This window comes from Elgaria multicarinata, chromosome 1 (genome assembly GCF_023053635.1).
Source record: "Elgaria multicarinata webbii isolate HBS135686 ecotype San Diego chromosome 1, rElgMul1.1.pri, whole genome shotgun sequence".
Lineage (NCBI taxonomy): Eukaryota > Metazoa > Chordata > Lepidosauria > Squamata > Anguidae > Elgaria > Elgaria multicarinata.
In genome coordinates, this window is record NC_086171.1 from 672,220 (window position 1) to 691,153 (window position 18,934).

At 56.3% G+C, this 18,934-nt stretch overlaps 1 protein-coding gene across 1 annotated transcript in view; it reads right to left on the bottom strand.

The window, feature by feature from the left end:
- Positions 1–1,457: 1,457 nt before the first annotated feature.
- The window catches only part of KCNH2 (potassium voltage-gated channel subfamily H member 2), an 86,301-nt gene continuing 68,824 nt past the window's right edge, over positions 1,458–18,934 (bottom strand). Inside the window, exons 7-15 of the mRNA XM_063121535.1 lie at positions 15,359–15,746; positions 14,182–14,381; positions 13,552–13,804; positions 12,311–12,504; positions 12,044–12,143; positions 10,683–10,967; positions 9,615–9,819; positions 3,473–3,653; positions 1,458–2,000 (exon numbers count right to left, since the gene is read on the bottom strand). Coding sequence (XP_062977605.1) covers positions 1,821–2,000; positions 3,473–3,653; positions 9,615–9,819; positions 10,683–10,967; positions 12,044–12,143; positions 12,311–12,504; positions 13,552–13,804; positions 14,182–14,381; positions 15,359–15,746 — 1,986 coding nt within the window. The 3' untranslated portion in view covers positions 1,458–1,820. The remainder of the gene's footprint in view (positions 2,001–3,472; positions 3,654–9,614; positions 9,820–10,682; positions 10,968–12,043; positions 12,144–12,310; positions 12,505–13,551; positions 13,805–14,181; positions 14,382–15,358; positions 15,747–18,934) is intronic.

Here is an 18,934-nt window from a genome sequence, read left to right on the forward strand (position 1 = left end):
CAATACCTGCGTTTTTAGCTTTTGATCCCTTTCCTAATCATCCTGGCCTGAATTCGTCCCTACGAGTTTGCAGGCACAGCAGACCCTCCCCCACTCCCCGCCCCACTCCATGCCAGACGTGCCGTGCAGAATGCGACCCCTGCGTGGCATGGGCAGATTCCACATCATGGCTGCTGCCACTTCCCAGGCATTCTCCGCACCGAGGGCACTGACAGAGACGCCCCCCATTCCTCGCCCAGCCCATGCAGGCAGATCAATCACACCGCAGAAGGCATCCAACTTGGAAGTTTATTGGGTGTCAGTTGCTAATGCGGAGTATAGCATGCGGGGGGGGGGGGAGATGGGAGGGGTTTTGTCACATGCAATCAGACATGAGGGACCAGTAGAGCATGAGGTCTTGCTGCCCCTTGAAGCACCTGGGAGAGCAAAGAGGCAGGGGCTTCCGGAGGCCCTTTGATGGAGCCAGCCCCCGCCCCATCCAACTGTCGTGGGAGGGGGGAGTGTGACCCATTGCTCAGCCATTTGGAATGGGGGGGAGGGGGATCTTGCATACAGCCCAGCGCCTCCCAGAGCTCTGGGGCTGTTTTGCCAGGTGGGAGAAGCGAGCCAAGGCTCCCCAAGTTACCCCCCTGCCTGCTTACAAGAGAGACGACATCGAGAGAGCCGGGGAGAGCCATGCACAGATGTCCACACGCAGAGACACACACACAGAGGCCAAGGCCACAGCTCCCCCCCACCCCCAGCTCCCCCTTCCCCACTCTCCACTGCTGACGAAGCAAGGAAAGGCCTTGGCAGGTCAGAGGACCGGCCGACTGGCCCCTCGCTGGACTCAGGGGGCGCGGCGTGCCTTGGCCTGGGATGTGTGTCCCTGCCCCGCTGCGCCCTGTAACCTGCCCCAGTCTTCCTCAATTCCCTGTACTCGTGTGTGTGCTCAGGTCCCACCCGGCAGTTCCTTTCCTCCTCCTCCTCTCCCCTTCCAGGAGCTGCGCACCCCAAGTGCATCTATGCCCTCTGTGATGCCGTTTGCACCCCTGCAGCCTCATGGCAGGATGTGCCCGGATGGATGAGATGCCCAAGGCTGCAGCTATGGGGAGCGAGCTGTAAGCACCCCCCACAACACACGCACTGGCCCCTACCCAACAGGGGTGACTGGGGGGAGCCCCGGACAGACAGGCAGACAAAGCTCAATGAGAAAGGCATACAGAGGGGGCATGGAGGGGAAAAGACCTTGGCATGCACAAGGAAAGGGGGGCACACTGGCAACACGCGGGTCTCCCACCTAGGCACAGGCCCCTCTCTCGTCCGTGCACGCATACAGGTGGACTCTCACAGAGCCAGGAGGGCAGGTGTGGACAAGAGCACAAGGACCCCCAGTCCGGGGCCCTAAGAGATTCCTCCCCCTTTCTCTCCTCCCCCCTCCCCGCCCCACTTGCCCACAGGTAACTGTGCATGTCCTGCTGGCCTTGGGTGATATGTTTGGGGTTATAAGGGGGATTCTTCTAACCCTGATCAGTAATAATATTATTCATTATTATTCATTATTACCACTACACCTGCAAGCAGCCCGTCCGTCTGTGAACAGTCCCTGCCAGCCAATCGGCCGGTGGTCCACAGGGCGACTGCCCCACCCCGGTTAGGCCAGCTAACAGCGCAGTGGGTGGGAGTGGGCTGGTCCCTGCTCCGGCCGCAACCCAGGGCAGCCCTCTTCTTCCTCGGAGCATCCATGGGGCTCACGACGCCCCCCGCAACCACGTCAGGGGGGCAGTGCCCAACTCTCAGAAAGACCCTTGGCCTCAGAAAGACCCTCCGTCAACAGTCCATTAACTGCCAGGGTCCGAGCCGTGTCTGGGCAAGTCTGTGGGCAAGTCCGGGGAGTCCGGGGCCAGCTGCCCGGGGAGGGAAAGGCGCCGAGGGGCGGGCAGCGACGGCTCCACCAGCAGCACCACCTGGTCACTGGGAGGGCGGGTAGAGTCCAAGCATGGGACCAGGAAATCGGGAACCTGAAAGGGAGCAAGAGGACAGAATCAGCACGGGACGGGGAAGAGAGGGGTCAGGGAAGCCGGGCTGGGAGGGCGGGGCCCCATGGTGCCCCGCCCCGGCAGCAGCAAGGTGCCACCCCACATGCCGCCAAAAGCGGGCAAAGCACCATGCGGACCGGCCGTAAGCTTTAAGCGGTGTTTCCTTAAAGTTGGGGGCTGCCTGGACACAGCCTGCAGAAAGAAGGGAAGGCGGGCATCCCAGGGACTGGGCATGAATCGGGGGCTGAAGGGCGCTCCCAGGTTCAGAGGCGCAGGGCCAGAAAGGTGAGGGAGGCTGGCCCGATCTAGGCAGAGCGAGAGAGCAGCTCGTGGGGAAAGGGATCGGGGCCAGAGAGCAGCTCCCTGTTGAAGGGGGAAGAACAGGAGCCCGTCAGCGAGTGGCAGGTCACTCATGATGCCGTTAGTTCCCAGCCTTTCTGCGAAAGGACGGCGCTCACGATGGTGAAGGGCACGGAAGCCTCACCCCCGCAACACGGAGTGCAGGGAGATTCAGGCCTGGAAAAGGAAGGGACTTTTCCACACAACGCAGCGCAACGCATGGCTGAACTGAGAAGTACGCAAATCCATGGAGGAGGAGGAGGAGGAGGAGGAGGCCATTATCCACGGCTTCTAGTCCTGACGGCTCTGTGCTACCTCCGGGATCAGAGGCAGCGCGCCTATGTGCCCCAATCGCTGGGGAGCATGGAGGGGAGAGTGCTTTTGCACTCGTGCCCGGCCCATGGGGTTCCCGTGGGGAGTTGGTTGGCCTCTGCGTGAACAGAACGCTGGGCGAGGCGGAGCCGTGGCCTGATCCAGCATCAAGGCTCTTCTGGTGTTCTTATAACTCGTGGCAGCAAATCCCACAGGGTGGCCACGTGTGGTGCGGACAGCCAGCCTGCGCTGTGCGGATGAAGAAACTGAGTTGCCCCTTATTTAGCCAGCTTTCGTTGCCGGCTGGAGAGAAGGAAATGACCTAGCCGGGATTTTTAAAAAATCCTTTCTCTCCATTATAGCAACACAGCGCTATTTAACTAGAACTGAAAGAGACGTTCCCAATTACCATTAGAAAGAACTTTTGCTCGTTTGTACTTCTCTTGATATCGTTACTGGTCTTTTCCTTTTGCAGGTGTTGTTTTGTGGGTTTTAAGCAGCGGTTATGCTTCCTTAGCCGATTTGTGCCTCGCCGTTTTGGAGGGGAAACGCAGGATACAAATCCCCCAGTCAATCAATCTTACTTGTGAGTAGATATTGCAGACAGCTGTGGGCCATGGGAAGGGCCTTGCTGGGCAGCGCGTAACTCTAAGTGCTGTCGGGGCCTGTGTTTGAATCCTGCTTCCGGTGAACTGCAGGAGGGCAACGGTGCAGCAGCACTAGGGAGGCTGCCGGGGGCGGGCGGGGAGGGAGGCTGGAGGGTTTCTGGGACCGGGAGTGGGGCGGCTGGACCCGAGTCTCACCTGAGCTTGGGCCTGGAGGGGGGTGATGGGCGGAGGCCGTTCCCCTGGCGCTGGCTCAGGGCCCGGGGGGGGTGGTTGCTGCGGAGATGAGACTGCGCTGTAGGCAGGCGGCACCAGCATAGCTTGCCTCTGCAGGAGCTGCAAGATGGCAGAGACGTCCGCGGTCAGGCGGCTCTCCAGCCTGTGATGAGAGAAGACAGTGTGAGAAGGGGGTGCTGGGGGGAGCGGCAGAGGGGGAGGGAGGGAGGGACGCCCCCACAGTCCCAGCCCTTCATTTCATTCCTGATGCCCCCATGCCCCCGCTGGGGGAGTGCTCCTCAGGAGAAGAGCTGGAGGGCCCAGAAAGAAGCCCAGGGCACCCCACATCAGGGGCTGCCACCAGACCCACCAGCGCCTGAGCCCGTGGGGGAGGCAGTTGCAGGGCCCCCCGACAGGAGAAAGGGGGCTCTCGCTTGGAGGCAGAGGCTGGGCAGCCCACTGGACCCCCCCTCCCCCAGGAGTGTCGTCGCCTCGAGAGACAGGCTGGTAGGGCTCCCGTGCGAAGGAGTCTTCGCCTCCAGAAAAGGTCTCCTCAGGAGTAGCGCTCTGAAAGGGCGCTCTGATGGCTACAGCTGAGCTCTAGGTGGGGCCCAACAGGGGTTGGGCTGAAAAGCCACCACTGAAAAACCAGCCAGCCCGTGTGGGGACAAGGTGGTCCGTCCGGCCTTTGCTGTGGGTCTTGCCTGTGGACCCACGCCTGTGATCGATGCTCAGTTTCCTGATCTTTTGCACTGCCTAATGACCCTGCTTTTGGACTGTGTAAAGTACCTGGCCGATTTTCCGTGTTTGACCGCCTGCCTGCCTGCCTGCCTGCCTGGGCTCTGGCCTCTGCCTGGGCGTAAGCTCCCTCTCTCTGCCCTAGCCCGAACCCCATCGGCTCCCTGCCCGTAGGCCCCACTGCATTTAGTGCTTTGCTACAGTCAACGCAGGATACCCCCACCTGCCCCATAGCAGAAGCTCTCTGGGTAGTTCACAACAATTCATAAAAATACAAAATGCAGATTGATAAAAATAATCTAAAATTTTTAACACAGAAAAATTAAAACAATGTAAACAGCTGAAACAATTTAGATGATCAATGTTTTTCCTAATAGGCCTTTCCTAAAACAGCAGAGATAGATGCCTCGTCCTATACTATTAAACCACTTTGGGAACGTGTGTGTGTGTGTGAGAGAGAGAGAGAGAGATTGAGAGAGAGAGAGAGAGACTCTGAGCAGGTGAGCTGCAAGGGGACACGAGGCCCATGAGGAAAAGCACCCCAGCCATCAGAGAGCCGTAAAACAGGAGCGCCCGGCTCACGGTTCCGCTCTGGCCTCAGGGCTCCCAGGACTGCAGCCGGCCGCAAAGCCCAGTCCTGACACTTGGCTTTTCTTCTCAGCTGCCTGGAGGCTGTTCCTGGCCATGCGCTCTGTGCTTTCTCAGAGGCACCCTCTTCTTCAAGTATTCCACAGTTGAGCCTGATCATGCACATATGATCAACCATAGAATCATAGAATAGCAGAGTTGGAAGGGGCCTACAAGGCCATCGAGTCCAACCCCCTGCTCCATGCAGGAATTCACCCTAAAGCATCCCTGACAGAGGGTTGTCCAGCTGCCACTTGAAGGCCTCTAGTGTGGGAGAGCCCACAACCTCCCTAGGTAACTGGTTCCATTGTCGTACTGCTCTAACAGTCAGGAAGTTTTCCTGATGTCCAGCCGGAATCTGACTTCCTGTCACTTGAGCCCATGATTCCGTGTCCTGCACTCTGGGAGGATCGAGAAGAGATCCTGGCCCTCCTCTGTGTGACAACCTTTTAAGTATTTGAAGAGTGCTATCATGTCTCCCCTCAATCTTCTCTTCTCCAGGCTAAACATGCCCAGTTCTTTCAGTCTCTCTTCACAGGGCTTTGTTTCCAGACCCCTGATCATCCTGGTTGCCCTCCTCTGAACACGCTCCAGCTTGTCTGCGTCCTTGAATTGTGAAGCCAAGAACTGGACGCAATACTCTAGATGAGGCCTAACCAGGGCTGAATAGAGAGGAACCAGTACCTCACGTGATTTGGAAGCTATACTTCTAATAATGCAGCCCTAAATAGCATTGGCCTTTCTTGCAGCCATATCGAACTGTTGGCTCATATTCAGCTTGCGATCTACAACAATTCCAAGATCCTTCTCGTTTGTAGTGTTGCTGAGCCAAGTATCCCCCATCTTGTAACTGTGCCGTTGGTTTCTATTTTCCAAATGTAGAACTTGGCATTTATCCCTATTAAATTTCATTCTGTTGTTTTCAGCCCAGCACTCCAGCCTATCAAGATCACTTTGAAGTTTGTTTCTGTCTTCCAGGGTATTAGCTATCCCACCCAATTTGGTGTCATCTGCAAATTTGATCAGCGTTCCCTGCACCTCCTCGTCCAAATCTTTAATAAAAATGTTGACGAGCACTGGGCCCAGGACTGAGCCCTGCGGCACCCCACTCGTTGCCTCTCCCCAGTTTGAGAAGGTTCCATTGATAAGTACTCTTTGAGTCCCATTCTGTAGCCAACTGTGAATCCACCTAATAGTTGTTCCATCTAGCCCACTTTTAGCTAGTTTGTTAATCAGAATGTCATGTGGTACTTTGTCAAAAGCTTTGCTGAAGTCAAGATATATGACGTCCACAGCGTTCCCACGGTCCACAAGGGAGGTTACCTTATCAAAAAATGAGATCAAATTTGTCTGACAGGACTTGTTCTTGACAAATCCATGTTGGCTTCTAGTGATCACCGCATTGATTTCAAGGTGTTTACAGATTGATTTCTTTATAATCTGCTCCAGAATTTTCCCAGGGATGGATGTCAGACTGACTGGTCTGTAGTTCCCAGGTTCCTCCTTTTTGCCCTTTCTGAAGATAGGGACAACGTTAGCCCTCCTCCAGTCGTCCGGCACCTCACCCGTCTTCCATGATTTTGCAAAGATAATAGACAAAGGTTCTGAGAGTTCTTCCGCGAGCTCCTTCATTACTCTAGGATGCAGTTCATCGGGCCCTGGGGATTTGAACTCATTCAAGGAAATTAGGTGTTCTTTGACCATTTGTTTATCAATCTCAAACTGCAATCCTGCCCCCTCAACTTCTGCTTCACTTTTTCCAGGGGGGTCATAGACCCGCTTTTGGGAGAAGACGGAGGCAAAGTAGGAATTGAGCACTTCAGCCTTTTCTTCGTCGTCTGTTATCAATTTGCCATCCTCATTAAGCAGCTGAACCACCATTTCTTTCCTCTGTCTTTTACTACTCACGTATCTGAAGAAAGCCTTTTTATTGCTTTTAGCATCCCTCGCTAATCTCAGCTCATTCACAGCTTTAGCCTTCCTGACGCCATTTCAGCACTTCTGCGCCACTTGTCTGTACTCTTCTTTTGTAGCCTGGCCTTCCTTCCACTTCCTATATGTATCTCTTTTTGTTTTCAGGTCATCTCTAAGCTTTTTGTGGAGCCACATTGGTTTCCTCTGTTGTCTTCTATCTTTTCTCCTTGTTGGAATTGTTTGTAACTGTGCCTTTAAAATTTCCTTTTTAAAATATTCCCACCCATCCTGCACTCCTTTTCTCATTAGGCTCATTTGCCACGGGACCTTACTTATCATAGTTCTGAGTTTATTAAAATCAGCTTTCCTAAAATCCAGAGTACGTGTATGACTACACTCAACTTTTGTCTCCTTCATAATCAAGAATTCAAGTATGACGTGGTCACTTTCCCCCAGAGTTCCCGTAACTGCCACTTTATCCACTAAGTCATCCCTATTGGTCAATAACAAGTCAAGGATTGCCGATCCTCTAGTTCCTTCCTCCACTTTCTGTAGGAGAAAGTTATCACCCATACATGTCAGGAATTTCTTGGAAGGACTGCTTTTGTCAGTAATGGTCTCCCAACAGATATCAGGGTAATTGAAGTCCCCCATCACTACTACATCACACTTCCTTGAAACACTGGCAATTTGTTTCTCAAAAGTTTCGTCCTCGTCTTCTCCTTGATTGGGTGGTCGGTAGTAGACTCTGATTGTCATGTTCTTTTTATTCCTTGCCCCATTTATTTTAATCCAAACGCTCTCGATGGGGCTCCCAGTCTGATCCGCCTGTATTTCTGTGCAGGGATAGGTATTTTTAACATATAGTGCAACTCCACCCCCCTTTCTATTTCTTCTGTTCTTTTTGAACAAGTTATATCCTTCAATTGCTATATTCCAGTCATGGGAGTCATCCCACCAAGTTTCAGTTATAGCTATCAAGTCGTATTTGCCTTCATGTAATAAGAGTTCAAGTTCGTTCTGTTTGTTTCTCATGCTCTGGGCGTTAGTATATAGACATCGAAGACCATGTGTTTTATAGTCTGGCTTTGTTCCTACATTGTTGTGGACACTATTTTGGGACACTATTAGAGCTGTTCTCTGTACTGTGGTGCATTGGCCTTCATCCATTGTTGCCTCGAGGTTTACGTCTCCCACCCCCGTAAGATTCAGTTTAAAGCCCTCCTGATGAAGTTCTTCATGCTGTGGCCGAACTCATTCTTTCCAGCCCTTGTGAGGTGCAACCCATCCCTTGCCAGCAGTCCATGTTCCAAGTAGCGTAGCCCGTGGTCCCGGAATCCAAAACTCTCACGACGGCACCACCTTCGTAGCCAGTCGTTCATCCAGAGTATTTTTCTTTCCCTTTCTAATCCTCTTCCAAGAACCGGGAGGATGGATGAGAAAACTACCTGGGCCCCAAAGTTCTTCAGTTTCCTTCCCAGAGCTTCATAGTCTGAAATGATTTCTTCGTAGCTCTGCTTGGCGACATCATTTGTTCCCACATGGATGAGAAGAAAGGGGTATCTGTCCGTGGACTTTATGAGCTTCGGTAACCCTTCAGTCACATCTCTAATCTGTGCTCCAGGGAGACAGCACACCTGGCGAGTCCATGGGTCTTCACGACATACTTGGGTTTCAATCCCACGCAGCAGGGAGTCTCCCACAACGACTACTCTTCTCTTCTTCTTGGTTGACCTACCTTCTGCCTCTTGGTCACTGTTGCATGGTGTCTCCTGTACTTCTTCCTCCGCAAACTGTCCTTCAGTCTCATTCTCCAGAAGCTGAAAGCGGTTGCTTAACTCTAATGGTTCCACCGGTGCAGTATGCCCTCTAATTCCTCCGCTCCTAACTGTCACTCTTTTCCAGAGAGTTTCCTCTTCATTGGCTTTCCTCCCCTCAGCATACTCCACTTCTGCTTCAGCTGGCTGTTGCTCTTCAATCTCGTGTGCTTCTTGTTGCTGTTGCAGTTCCACCGTTCGGTCTAAGAACTCCTCGACTTCTCTCATTCCTTGGAGGGTGGGCACTCGCTGCTCAAGTCCTCTCACTTTTTCTTCCAAAAGTGCCACCAGCTTGCACTTGTTGCAGGTATACGCCATGTTGAGCTCAGGCAGAAACACGAACATTGCACACCCTTTGCAGGTCACCACCTCTAGGGACTCCTTTCCATCCATATTGTCTATTTCTGCTTTGTTTTTTCCTTTCTGTTTATAGTGGAATTGCCTTTGCTTTGTCCTGTCCTCTCTGAAGGTACACAACTATATGAGTAGGTCTTAAGGGAAAATAAGATTTTTTGGTTGGGTTTTTTTTTTTTTTTGGTTTTGTGGGTGGGTGGGTTTCTCTTTATGTTTTTCTTTGTCCCCCCCCCCTCTTTTTCTTTCTTAGCGGCCTCCCCCTTGGCCTCCCCTGCCGAACTCCCCCTGTCAAACTCCTGTTTGCTCACGCTCTGTTCGCTCGCTCTCTGGGAACTTGCTTACTTTCGTAGCTTCTTACCAGATTGCTTTGCCCAGCAGTCAAAACCCCCTCCTTTTGTGAGGAGGAGTCCGCCCTGGGGAAGGCTCTCGGCCCTCCCTCCCTCCCCCCCTCCCTCCCCCCACGCTGCCCCCTCTGCCCTCTGAAACGGTCTCAGGCCCCTCCATCTAACCCACCCCCTTGGGGTGCCAGCGCCTGAGACCCAGCACCTCGCCCTCCCCCAGGACGACGTATCCCCAACCCCGCGGCTGGTGCCAAACGGGAGTGGATCTCCTGCCCTCCAGCCGTAGCAGCAGCTGAGGAGCGGCCCCCTCCCTGCTCCCCCTCCCCGCAGTACCTGTTGAGCTGCTTCTGGAGCAGGTCCAGGCGCCCCTCCAGCTCTGTGCGATGCTGACGGGTCAGGGGGGAGGCGCCGCCGCTGCCGCCCAGGGGGATGTTGAGGGTGGTGTGGGCAGGGATGGTGCAGTGGGGCAGCTGCTGGTACTGCCGCTCGCGGCTCTCCCCCCAGAAGCTGAAGATGTTGGACACGCCCGAAAAGGCCCCTGCGTGGCAGAGGAGGAGGAGGAGGAGGAGGAAGAGTCAGAGCCACCTGCCCACCCCACCTATCTGCCATGCAGGCGGGAGGCGCGCCAGACCGCGGAAGGCGCGCCCTGCCCACCGGGTGGCCTGTGGACCACTGGCTTGGAGGACTGTTGCCCCCAAAGGAGCAGACGGGGTCCTGGAGGAGAGCTTTATCCCCGGCGCTCAAGACCTCGGGCCGATTCTGTCGGGCTCCCAGAGCCGCTCAGGACAACGGGAGGCTTTCTCCACCTTGCGCTGCTGGGCTGGAAGTTGCTGGGGCTGGGCTGGATTCCCAGGCTGAACAGGGGGCAGGCCGGGAGAGCCCCAGGCCAGGCCGAGGGAGAGGGAGGGGGGTGGGGGTGGCCCTTGCCTGAACCTCGCCTGCCAGACCCGAGCAGAGCAGGGGAAGGCTGCAGGGGTCCAGCTCAGACGCTGGCCCCGAGGGCTGGGGCAGAATGGTCCCTGGGCCAGGGCAACGGCCAGGCCAGGCCAGGCTCGCCTCCCTCTTGGGCTGCTCTTCACTCTGCACCACGTCCCGAGGAACGGATGCCGGGGAATGGGCCCGTTTGCTCTCGGCCGCGATGGAGAACCACGTGCTGAGCGCCAGAAGTGCCACTGAGCCCCGCCAGGCTTCTGGACGTTTGCAAGCCTGGTCTCTCTGCACTCACGGGGAATAGAAACGTGCTTCGTTCAACACGTGAAGACTCTCAGTTTTGCCCCAGGCCCTGATCCCCTTCCTAGCTTCCTCATAGGGTTCAGCGGGGAGTCCGGGCTTCTCCCTGTCCAGCCTGCCAACTTGGGGGCCGTAGTGAGCGGACGGACCCCACCCTCACCCCTGTCCTACCTGAGAGTGGGTTGCAGGTGTTACTGGCTCTGTGCTCTGTCGGCGCAGGGGAGGGGGGCTCACCAGGGGGGCCCACCGTGGGGCGGAAAGGCGACAGTTCCGTGGCATTGGAGACAGGGAGGGGGGGCTCCTCCTCGTCGCTGGAGGGGGGGCTGGATGCCACGGAGCTGCTGAGGCACGGGTCCCACTTGGGCAGGCCACGTGCCGGGGCCCCTGGCGCTTGGCAGTTTTGGCCCACATTCAGCACCTTCTGCTGGGCTTTCAGGTCCCCTGGATTCTCCTCGTCTGCGGGAGAATCAGAAAAAGTTGTCAGCAGGCCTGATCCCGGCAAGATGAAGCAGAGCAGGGGGCTTTGGCCGTTGCCCCCCCCCCAAAACAGCTGCCTCTAGGACCCTGGGAGCTCCAGTTGGCAGACAGGGCAGCGGAGGTGGGTGGGCTGCAGGAGAGAGAAAGGGGAGGGAGGAAGAGAGCCCTGTAGTTCCCCCCACCCCCATGGACTCCAGGGGTGTGTGTGTGGTGGGGGGTGGGGTTGTCCTGCCAGCAAAATTCTGCCAAGGCGCATGCCGTGAGCAGGAACTTTTTCAGCTAATTCCATTTTATCTCACATTTGCAAGGTGTTGTCTGAAAGCCACCCCCACCCCCCACAGAGGGTCCTGATCCCTGCTCCTTCCTGTGGGGTGGCTACCAAAGGGAGCGAGCGAGAGCCCCCCACACACACGTTAGGCCCTGAAGGACGCACAACCGCAAGGGCCCAGGCAAGAAGGACACACAAGGCCCTCTGTCAGGGATGCTTGGAGGCGGATCCCTGCAATGAGCGGGGGGTTGGACTCGATGGCCTTGTAGGACCCTTCCAGCTCTGCTCTTCTATGACTCGATGCTTCCCGTGCTCTGGCCCTGTGCCGCCAGGAGACCGTTCCGCCAGAGAAGAGTGATCTGGAACGGGCGTCATGGGATGGGGTTGGGAGGCGCTTCTGCCGCCTTCCGGCTTCCGGGTCTCCCTGGCTCTGTGCTTTGCAAGCAACGTCGGTGTCGGGGCCAAACCAGCTGTGACGTGGGGCGGGGGGCGGGGGGAACACACACACCGGGGCATTTGCGGGTGCTTTTTGCTCCCGTTCTAACGGCTGTGTCCAAGTACCTGAGTTTGGCCATCCCAGCGGGGGATGCTGAGGCCATCCGCTGTTTCCCTTATCGGAACGGCCCCCAATCTATTCCCTGCCTCTCGTTCATGGGGAAGCAGCTGAGGGAGGGGAGGGCAGTTTTGGTTAGAAAAATGCCCCCCTCGAGGAAAGGGCTCCCCTGAATGCTCCTTGGGAATGCGGGATTCGTGGGGCACGGGAGCCGAGTTTGGCACGGGACCTCACCTTTCTCGGTGCGCCGGCGGAAGGAGAGTTTGCGCCGGCGTAAGCGGTTGAAGCTGCCGTTCATCTCATCGCTGCTCGGCGATCCCGGAATCATGTTTGTCTGCCGTGCAAGGAAAGCTCGTTAAGTCGGTGGCTGATGGGACTTTGCGGCAGGGCGAGCAGGGCCCCCTGCGGCCCCACTGGGCCACCGTTGAGTGGCCACGGCAGCACTCCCTCGAGGGGGCCGCGGGCGGCAGGGTGGCGCCGCCACAGCAGAGCAAGACTCACGTCGCGCAAGTTGAAGGTGATCTCCAGGCTGGACCAGAAATGGTCGGAGAACTCCGGGTACATGTCCAGCACCTCCAGCAGGTCTTCGCGGTGGATCTTGTGCAGGTCGCAGTACGTCAGGGCGCGCACATCGGCATTTGACTTGCCAGGCCGCGCGTACAGGTTGAGCGGCTCCCCAAAGATGTCGTTCTTTCCTGGATGGAAGAGGCAAAAATAAGCCCTTGCAGGCGGGGATGGGGGGGGGGGGGTCAGGCAGGAGAATGGCAGGTTTTACAAGATCAGGCTCAGGACGTCTCCTTCCGGTCCGTGAGCGACTCACTCAAGGTAGGGAGCAAAGCAGAAGGAAAGAAGAACAATGAGGGGGGGAGGAGGCGCAGGGGACACGGAGCGTCATGTGACCCGATCCGTCTGCTGCAAGCTTCCTCCCCTCTGGCCTCGATGCGAGGCTGGTGGTTTATTTATTTGTATATATATATTTATTACATTTATATACTGGCCCACAGCCAAAGCTCTCTGGGCGGTTCACAAAAGTTAAAACAGTAAACATTAAAAAGTATACAAAATTTAAAAACCATCAGAAACATAAAAACAACAGTATAAAAACAAGAGTATCCATTTAAAAAACAACAGTTCTGGGATCCGTTAAAAAACAAACTTAGCGTTGTTCAATGCTGTTAAACACCTGGGAGAAGAGGAAAGCCTTGACCTGGTGCCTGAAAGATAACAATGTTGGCGCCAGGCGAGCCTCATCAGGGAGGTCATGCCACAGTCAGGGGGGGGGGGGGCACCACCGAGAAGGCCCTCTCCCTTGTTGCCATCCTCCGAGCTTCCCTCGGAGTCGGCACTCGGAGGAGGACCTTAGATGTTGAGCGCAGTGTTCACATTGGGAGAGGCGTTCCGTCAGGTATTGGGGTCCCAAGCCCCACATTGTGCCTGTGCCCAGAAGAGGCCTGCAGCCGGATCAGACCCAGGAGGGCTCAGCCGGTCCAGCCCCCTGCCTACCGTGGCCAGCCCACAAGAAGGGCAGGGGGCAACAGCGCCCCCCCTCCCCCTGCTGCTCGTCCAGTGCCTTTCACTGTCTCTGGACAGGCTGAGCACGGCACGGATGGGGTGTCAGGGTTGGGGGTACAGCCCCATCTCTGGGCTGAGCGCGGCCGCCTTTGAGGAGAAGGGCTGGACACTGCGCGGGAGCCCAATATTCCCCCCTCCCGCCCCCCACCCCCATTCCATCCCCTCCTCACCCAGGATGGCCACCACCACGTCACCGCGCAGAATCTCGATGGAGCCGCGGGAGATGAAGTAGAGGGCGGTGAGGACGTCGCCCGCGTGGACCAGCGTGTCCCCCGGGGGGGCGTGGGTGGTCTTGAACTTCATGGCCAGGGCCCGCAGGCAGCCCTTGGTGGCGCCCTTGAAGGGCCGGCAGTTCTGCAGCAGCGTGCGGTTCAGGTGCAGGCAGATGTCCGCTTGCAGGCACTCGGGGAACCCCTTCAGCACCTGCACCGGGGGGGGGGGGGAGGAGGAAGAGAGGCCGGGGATTTGGACCGGCACCAGCGGGGAGCCGTCGGGCCCCTGGGACACTCTGGGCGGGGGGGGGGGTCTGCCTCGCTGGCCTTACGAGACCAGGCGCCAGAGAAGGGGGCGGGGAGGGGGCAGCAGCTGGCTCTCTCTTCACGGAAGGCCTTCTCTATTCCTGGCCCGTCTCTCCTGCAACAGGGCCTGCTCCCTGCCCGCCTTTTATCTCCACAGGAACCCTGTGAGGGGAGGCTGCGACTGGCCCCAGGGCCCCCAGGAGCAGGGGTCCCCCCTCACACCCGGACTCTCTTGGGCTCCCCCCTCCCGTGCTTTGGCCCCGGCGGAGCCCCGGCCCTCACCGCGTTCATGTCGATGCCGTTGGTGTAGGACCAGGCGTGCTGGAAATACTCCTCCAGGCGCTGTCGCAGCGGGTTGGGGATCTGGTGGAAGCGGATGAATTCTCGCACCCGCAGCATCTGGGTGTGGTAGCGGGCCGTCCCGGAGTAGAGCCGCTGGATGATGGCCGAGACGTTCCCAAAGATGCTGGCGTACATCAGCGCTGGCGAGAGAAGAGGCCGCCCGCCGGGTGAGCAGCTCCCGCGTAAGGCTCCCGGCCACGTGCCGAGGCAGGGCGGGGCGCAGAGGCATGCTCGGGGGGGGGAGCTCTCCCCCCATCCCGAGCCCCGGTCCAGGATCAGAGGCAGTGCGCCACTTGCTGGGGAACATGGGCAGGAGGCTGCTGTGGCGCCCGTGTCCTGGCTGTGTGGGTCCCTGGCCGGCAGCTGTGGCAACAGAGCACTGGGCTGGATGGACCCCTGGCCTGACCCAGCCTCAGGGCTCTCCTGACGTCCTTATGCCCTCTGAAAGGGCTGCCACATCTGGCGTGTGGCGGGGAGGGTGCGCAGGAGGCAGGCGCATGGCACCAGGGCGACTCAGGAGCAGCCAGAACACACGCTGCGTGTTCAGAAAGCCCCCGGGTTTGGTTCCTGGCTCCCCACCTAAACCCGTGGGGAGGGAGGGGGAGCAGTTCTCTAAGTTCCATTTTAGAGAAGCTCTCCCAGGATTTGTGTGTGTGTGGGGGGGTAGGAGGCTCTAGTGGTGGGCGGAGCTAGAGACAGGAGAGGAGGGGCCAAAATACAGCAAGTACCAGCCTACGGCTGCTTAACGCCCCTGCTGCTGCTGCTGCTGCTGCTGCTGCCGGCCACCTGGCCTTTCCGAACGGGGGGGGGGGGGGGTGTGGACGCGGCCCAGCGGGTCTCCTGGCTGTTTTCGTCACATGTGAACAAGATGCCAGAGTAGCGTTTCTCGGCCACTGTGGGCAGCCAGGGACGTCAGGGCTGATTACGGCCCGCAAGAAAAGGCTGAAGGCGCCCAGGGTGGAGACGCCCGCGAGGCCCCCGTGCTCTGCCTCCATCCAGAGGCGCAAGTCCAAGCAGACGCCTCTCGTGCCACGGGGCTGGGCGTGGGTGCGTGTGCCGGAGAGGGGAGGCTCGAGCAAGGCCCCCCGCGCCCCCCCACCCCCGGCCGAGGACTCACAGCCGATGAGCATGACGCAGATGGAGAAGATCTTCTCCGGGTTGGTGTTGGGGGAGACGTTCCCGAAGCCGACGCTGGTGAGGCTGCTGAAGGTGAAGTAGAGGGCCGTGATGTACTTGTCCTTGATGGAGGGGCCCAGGTGGGGGGTGCTTTCGTTGAAGGGCTTGCCGATCTGGCTGCCCAGCGAGTGCAGCCAGCCGATGGCCTCGCCCTCCATGTTGCCGATGGCGTACCAGATGCAGGCCAGCCAGTGCGCGATCAGCGCAAAGGTGCACATCAGCAGGAAGAGCACGGCCGCCCCGTACTCCGAGTAGCGGTCCAGCTTGCGGGCCACGCGCACCAGCCGCAGCAGCCGGGCCGTCTTCAGCAGCCCAATCAGGGTGGTGGTCTGGGGAGGGAGGGAGGGAGGGAGCGGGCCGTGAGCTCTCCGAACAGGGAGGCAGCCGCCCCCACCCCTAAAAGCAGGGAGATGTCTCCCGCGACCCAAGAGGGAGGCCAGGCTCCCAGGGCCCAGCCCTCTGCCTGCTCTAATGCAGGATCAGCCCTCTCCTTGCTTGTGCAGGAGTTGCCCAGGGCAGAGGCAGGCCCAAACCTCCCTCGGCCACCCTCCAAAGAACGGGGTCCCCTACCCACACACCCCTACCCGCTCCTCAAGGCCTTGTTCCTCTTGTGTGCCAGCCCCTCCTCCTCCTCCTCCTCCCACCAGTTCCACTGTCAATTCCTTTCCCGGCTTCTGTGGGAAAGTGGGGGTGGGGTGTTCCGCTTTGGGAGACGTCGCACAGAAGGCCTCATTTGCACCAGATTCCTCTGCAAGAGGCTTGAAGCATGGCAGGTTGTTCTACTGAGAAGAGATCCTCTGGGCATGCGCAGAGTATCCCACCCACACATCCAAATACTGAATGACGGCCGCCTTGGCCCTCTCACACACCCGGGACTGCAGGGAACGGGTTTCATACAACCCCCAGGCAGATCTGAGCCCCTGCACCTCTCTGCTGCTGAGGCATCAGCTCGCTCTCAGAGGTATAAAATAACTGGAAATTTTGAGGTCACGGGGGAAAAAAACCCGTTTCCCCAACCCTGGGGTTTTCCAGAGCTCTCTCTGAAATTTTGGAAAAATTGAAAAATAACCAATAGTTATTTACAGATCCAAAATCACTTTGTTGATTTAACTTCAGGAACATAAAGCAGACCTCCTGTTCCTAAAGTAATAAAATTATCCTATTTTTTTTTTTTAAAAGTTTAAAAGTAAACTCAGTAAATTTGTAATTATTGTCCAACTAGATTAGAACGACCTTGAATGACCGCTACAGCACCAGACACACAGGGCTCCAAGAATGCACATTTACTGCCAGGAATGCACAACAGTAGCTCTAATCACACGTCGGGGATCTGAGCCTAAATGTCTATCCGTAAAATATACTTTAGATCAACAATTTCAATAAGGAATGAAAGGACTAACTATGCCGGCAATCTTACAGAGAGGATTTAAAAAAAAATGTTCCCCTCTTCCAGGTATTTTACATCTCTAGTCTTTCTAGAGAAGGGTTCTTATTACATGGTTGTTTTTATTTATTTATTTATTGCATTTTTATACCGCCCAATCGTTTTGCAGGGAGTAAAGGCTGAGTAACAATATATAACTACTTTTGTCTTAAATTCTAAAAGGAAACGCGTCATAATCCAAAGTTGTTCAATTTTATGGGGAAAAAACACAAAAATGGTCCTCAGAAAAGAACAGAAAAAACTTTACAAAGTGCTGGTTATGACCTATAAAGCTCTATATGGCTCAGGTCCAGGTTATCTGAAAGACCGTGACCTCCCTTATGAGCCTGCCCATGCTTTGAGATCTTCTGGAGAGGCCCTCTTTCAGTCCCACCATCTTCACAGGCGCGCCTGGTAGGAACACGGGAGAAGAGGGCCTTCTCGGTGGCTGCTCCGGTGCTCTGGAACTCTCTTCCCAGTGAAGCTAGGCTGGCTCCCTCCTTGATGGGCTTTCGGAAGCAGGCGAAAACTTGTTTGTTCCAGCAGGCCTTTGGAGAATAGTCTGGCCCTCCATCTATGTTAATGTCTTATAATTTTGTTGTGTATTTCATACACACAATGTATGTTTTAAACTTTGTAAGGCCGCCTTGAGGCCCAGCATTGGGCAAAAGGCGGGATAATAATAATAATAATAATAATAATAATAATAATAATAATAATAATAATAGCTTTTAACCTGTTGGTTGTTTTATTGTAGTTTTAATTTTTGTGAACCGCCCAGAGAGCTTCGGCTATTGGGCAGTATAAAAATGTAATAAATAAATAAATAAATAAATAATACAACACACACAGAGACACACACACACACACACACGAATTTCCCTGGGCATTCCCATCTCTGGATCCTGGCCTGGGGAGGCTTGTCTAGATCTTGTGCATTTCGGAGGGCTGTGTAGGGTGTGGGTGGCAACTGAACCCAGCCTGGTGATGCTGCAATGATGGTGTTTTGGCCCTGGGGGGAGGGGGGAACCGCTGCTCCTATCCAGATTCACTTCTCAGAGTGGCTCTGAGGAGCAAGGCTGCCCCCCGCCCCCCAAGAAGAGCTCCAGGACCAGCACCAAACTGGAGGCCTTCGGAAGGCCAGGGCTGCAACTGCTGAGTGTCTTCCGTGACGCTGTGGCTCCGTGGCAGATCCCAGCGGCTTCGATGCCAGCGCCACCTCCAGGCGGGGCTGAGAGAGCTGCCTCTCTGCAGCGGGGAGCAGGCGGCCCTCGTGCGATGATGGGCCAGAGCATCCTGGGCTCTGCAGACGGCCGGCTCCTCTGCCCCTCAGCGCCACCAGGAGAAGAGCCTGAGCTGGCCAGTCTGGGGGCATAGGGGCGGGGCGGGGGAGGCTCAGCCTAGCACAGAGGCTGTGGGCAGCTGCAGGAGCGCGCGGGCCCCGCCTCCATGTTCTCTGCACCCGGGAGGAGCCCTCGGCCCTTCGCTACTCCACCCAAGCGTTTCTGGCTCTGCCTGCACACCTGAGGCCTCCGCCGCGCCTCTCCCCCCCCGCCGCCCACGCACCTGGCATGCCAAATGGGGCCTCCCTCAGGAGCAGACCCAATTTCCCCCCACGTGCTAGTAAACATGTGCCGGGTGTGGGTGTGTGGAGGGGATCAGCAGCAGCTCTTTAGGGCACCAACACTCTTACAAGTAAAAACTGCAGGGACTGATTTTAAAATACTGATGTTCTAATCCTGTATTATGGGTATCCAGCGTCAATTTTAAAGCTTTGGAAGAAATCTGAGTTCCTAATATATTCTTTGCAATGATGGTAGTATTGTAATACGTTTTACTAAAAATAATTGAATAATACATAAGCGTATTTATGTATACATCCTTTTAAATATAATTCAGGGGTATAAGTATTTCAGATGGCCTATGTAACTGTTTTTAACTTTTGTAAAGCGCCCAAAGAGCTTCAGCTATGGGGCGGTATATAAATGCAATAAATAAATAATTCTCCAGCTTTGCAACAAAAACGGAACCTCTCCCAGGCCCAAGGCACCCCCTCAAATGAGAGCCTGAGCCCAGGAAAGGGAGGGAAAAGCC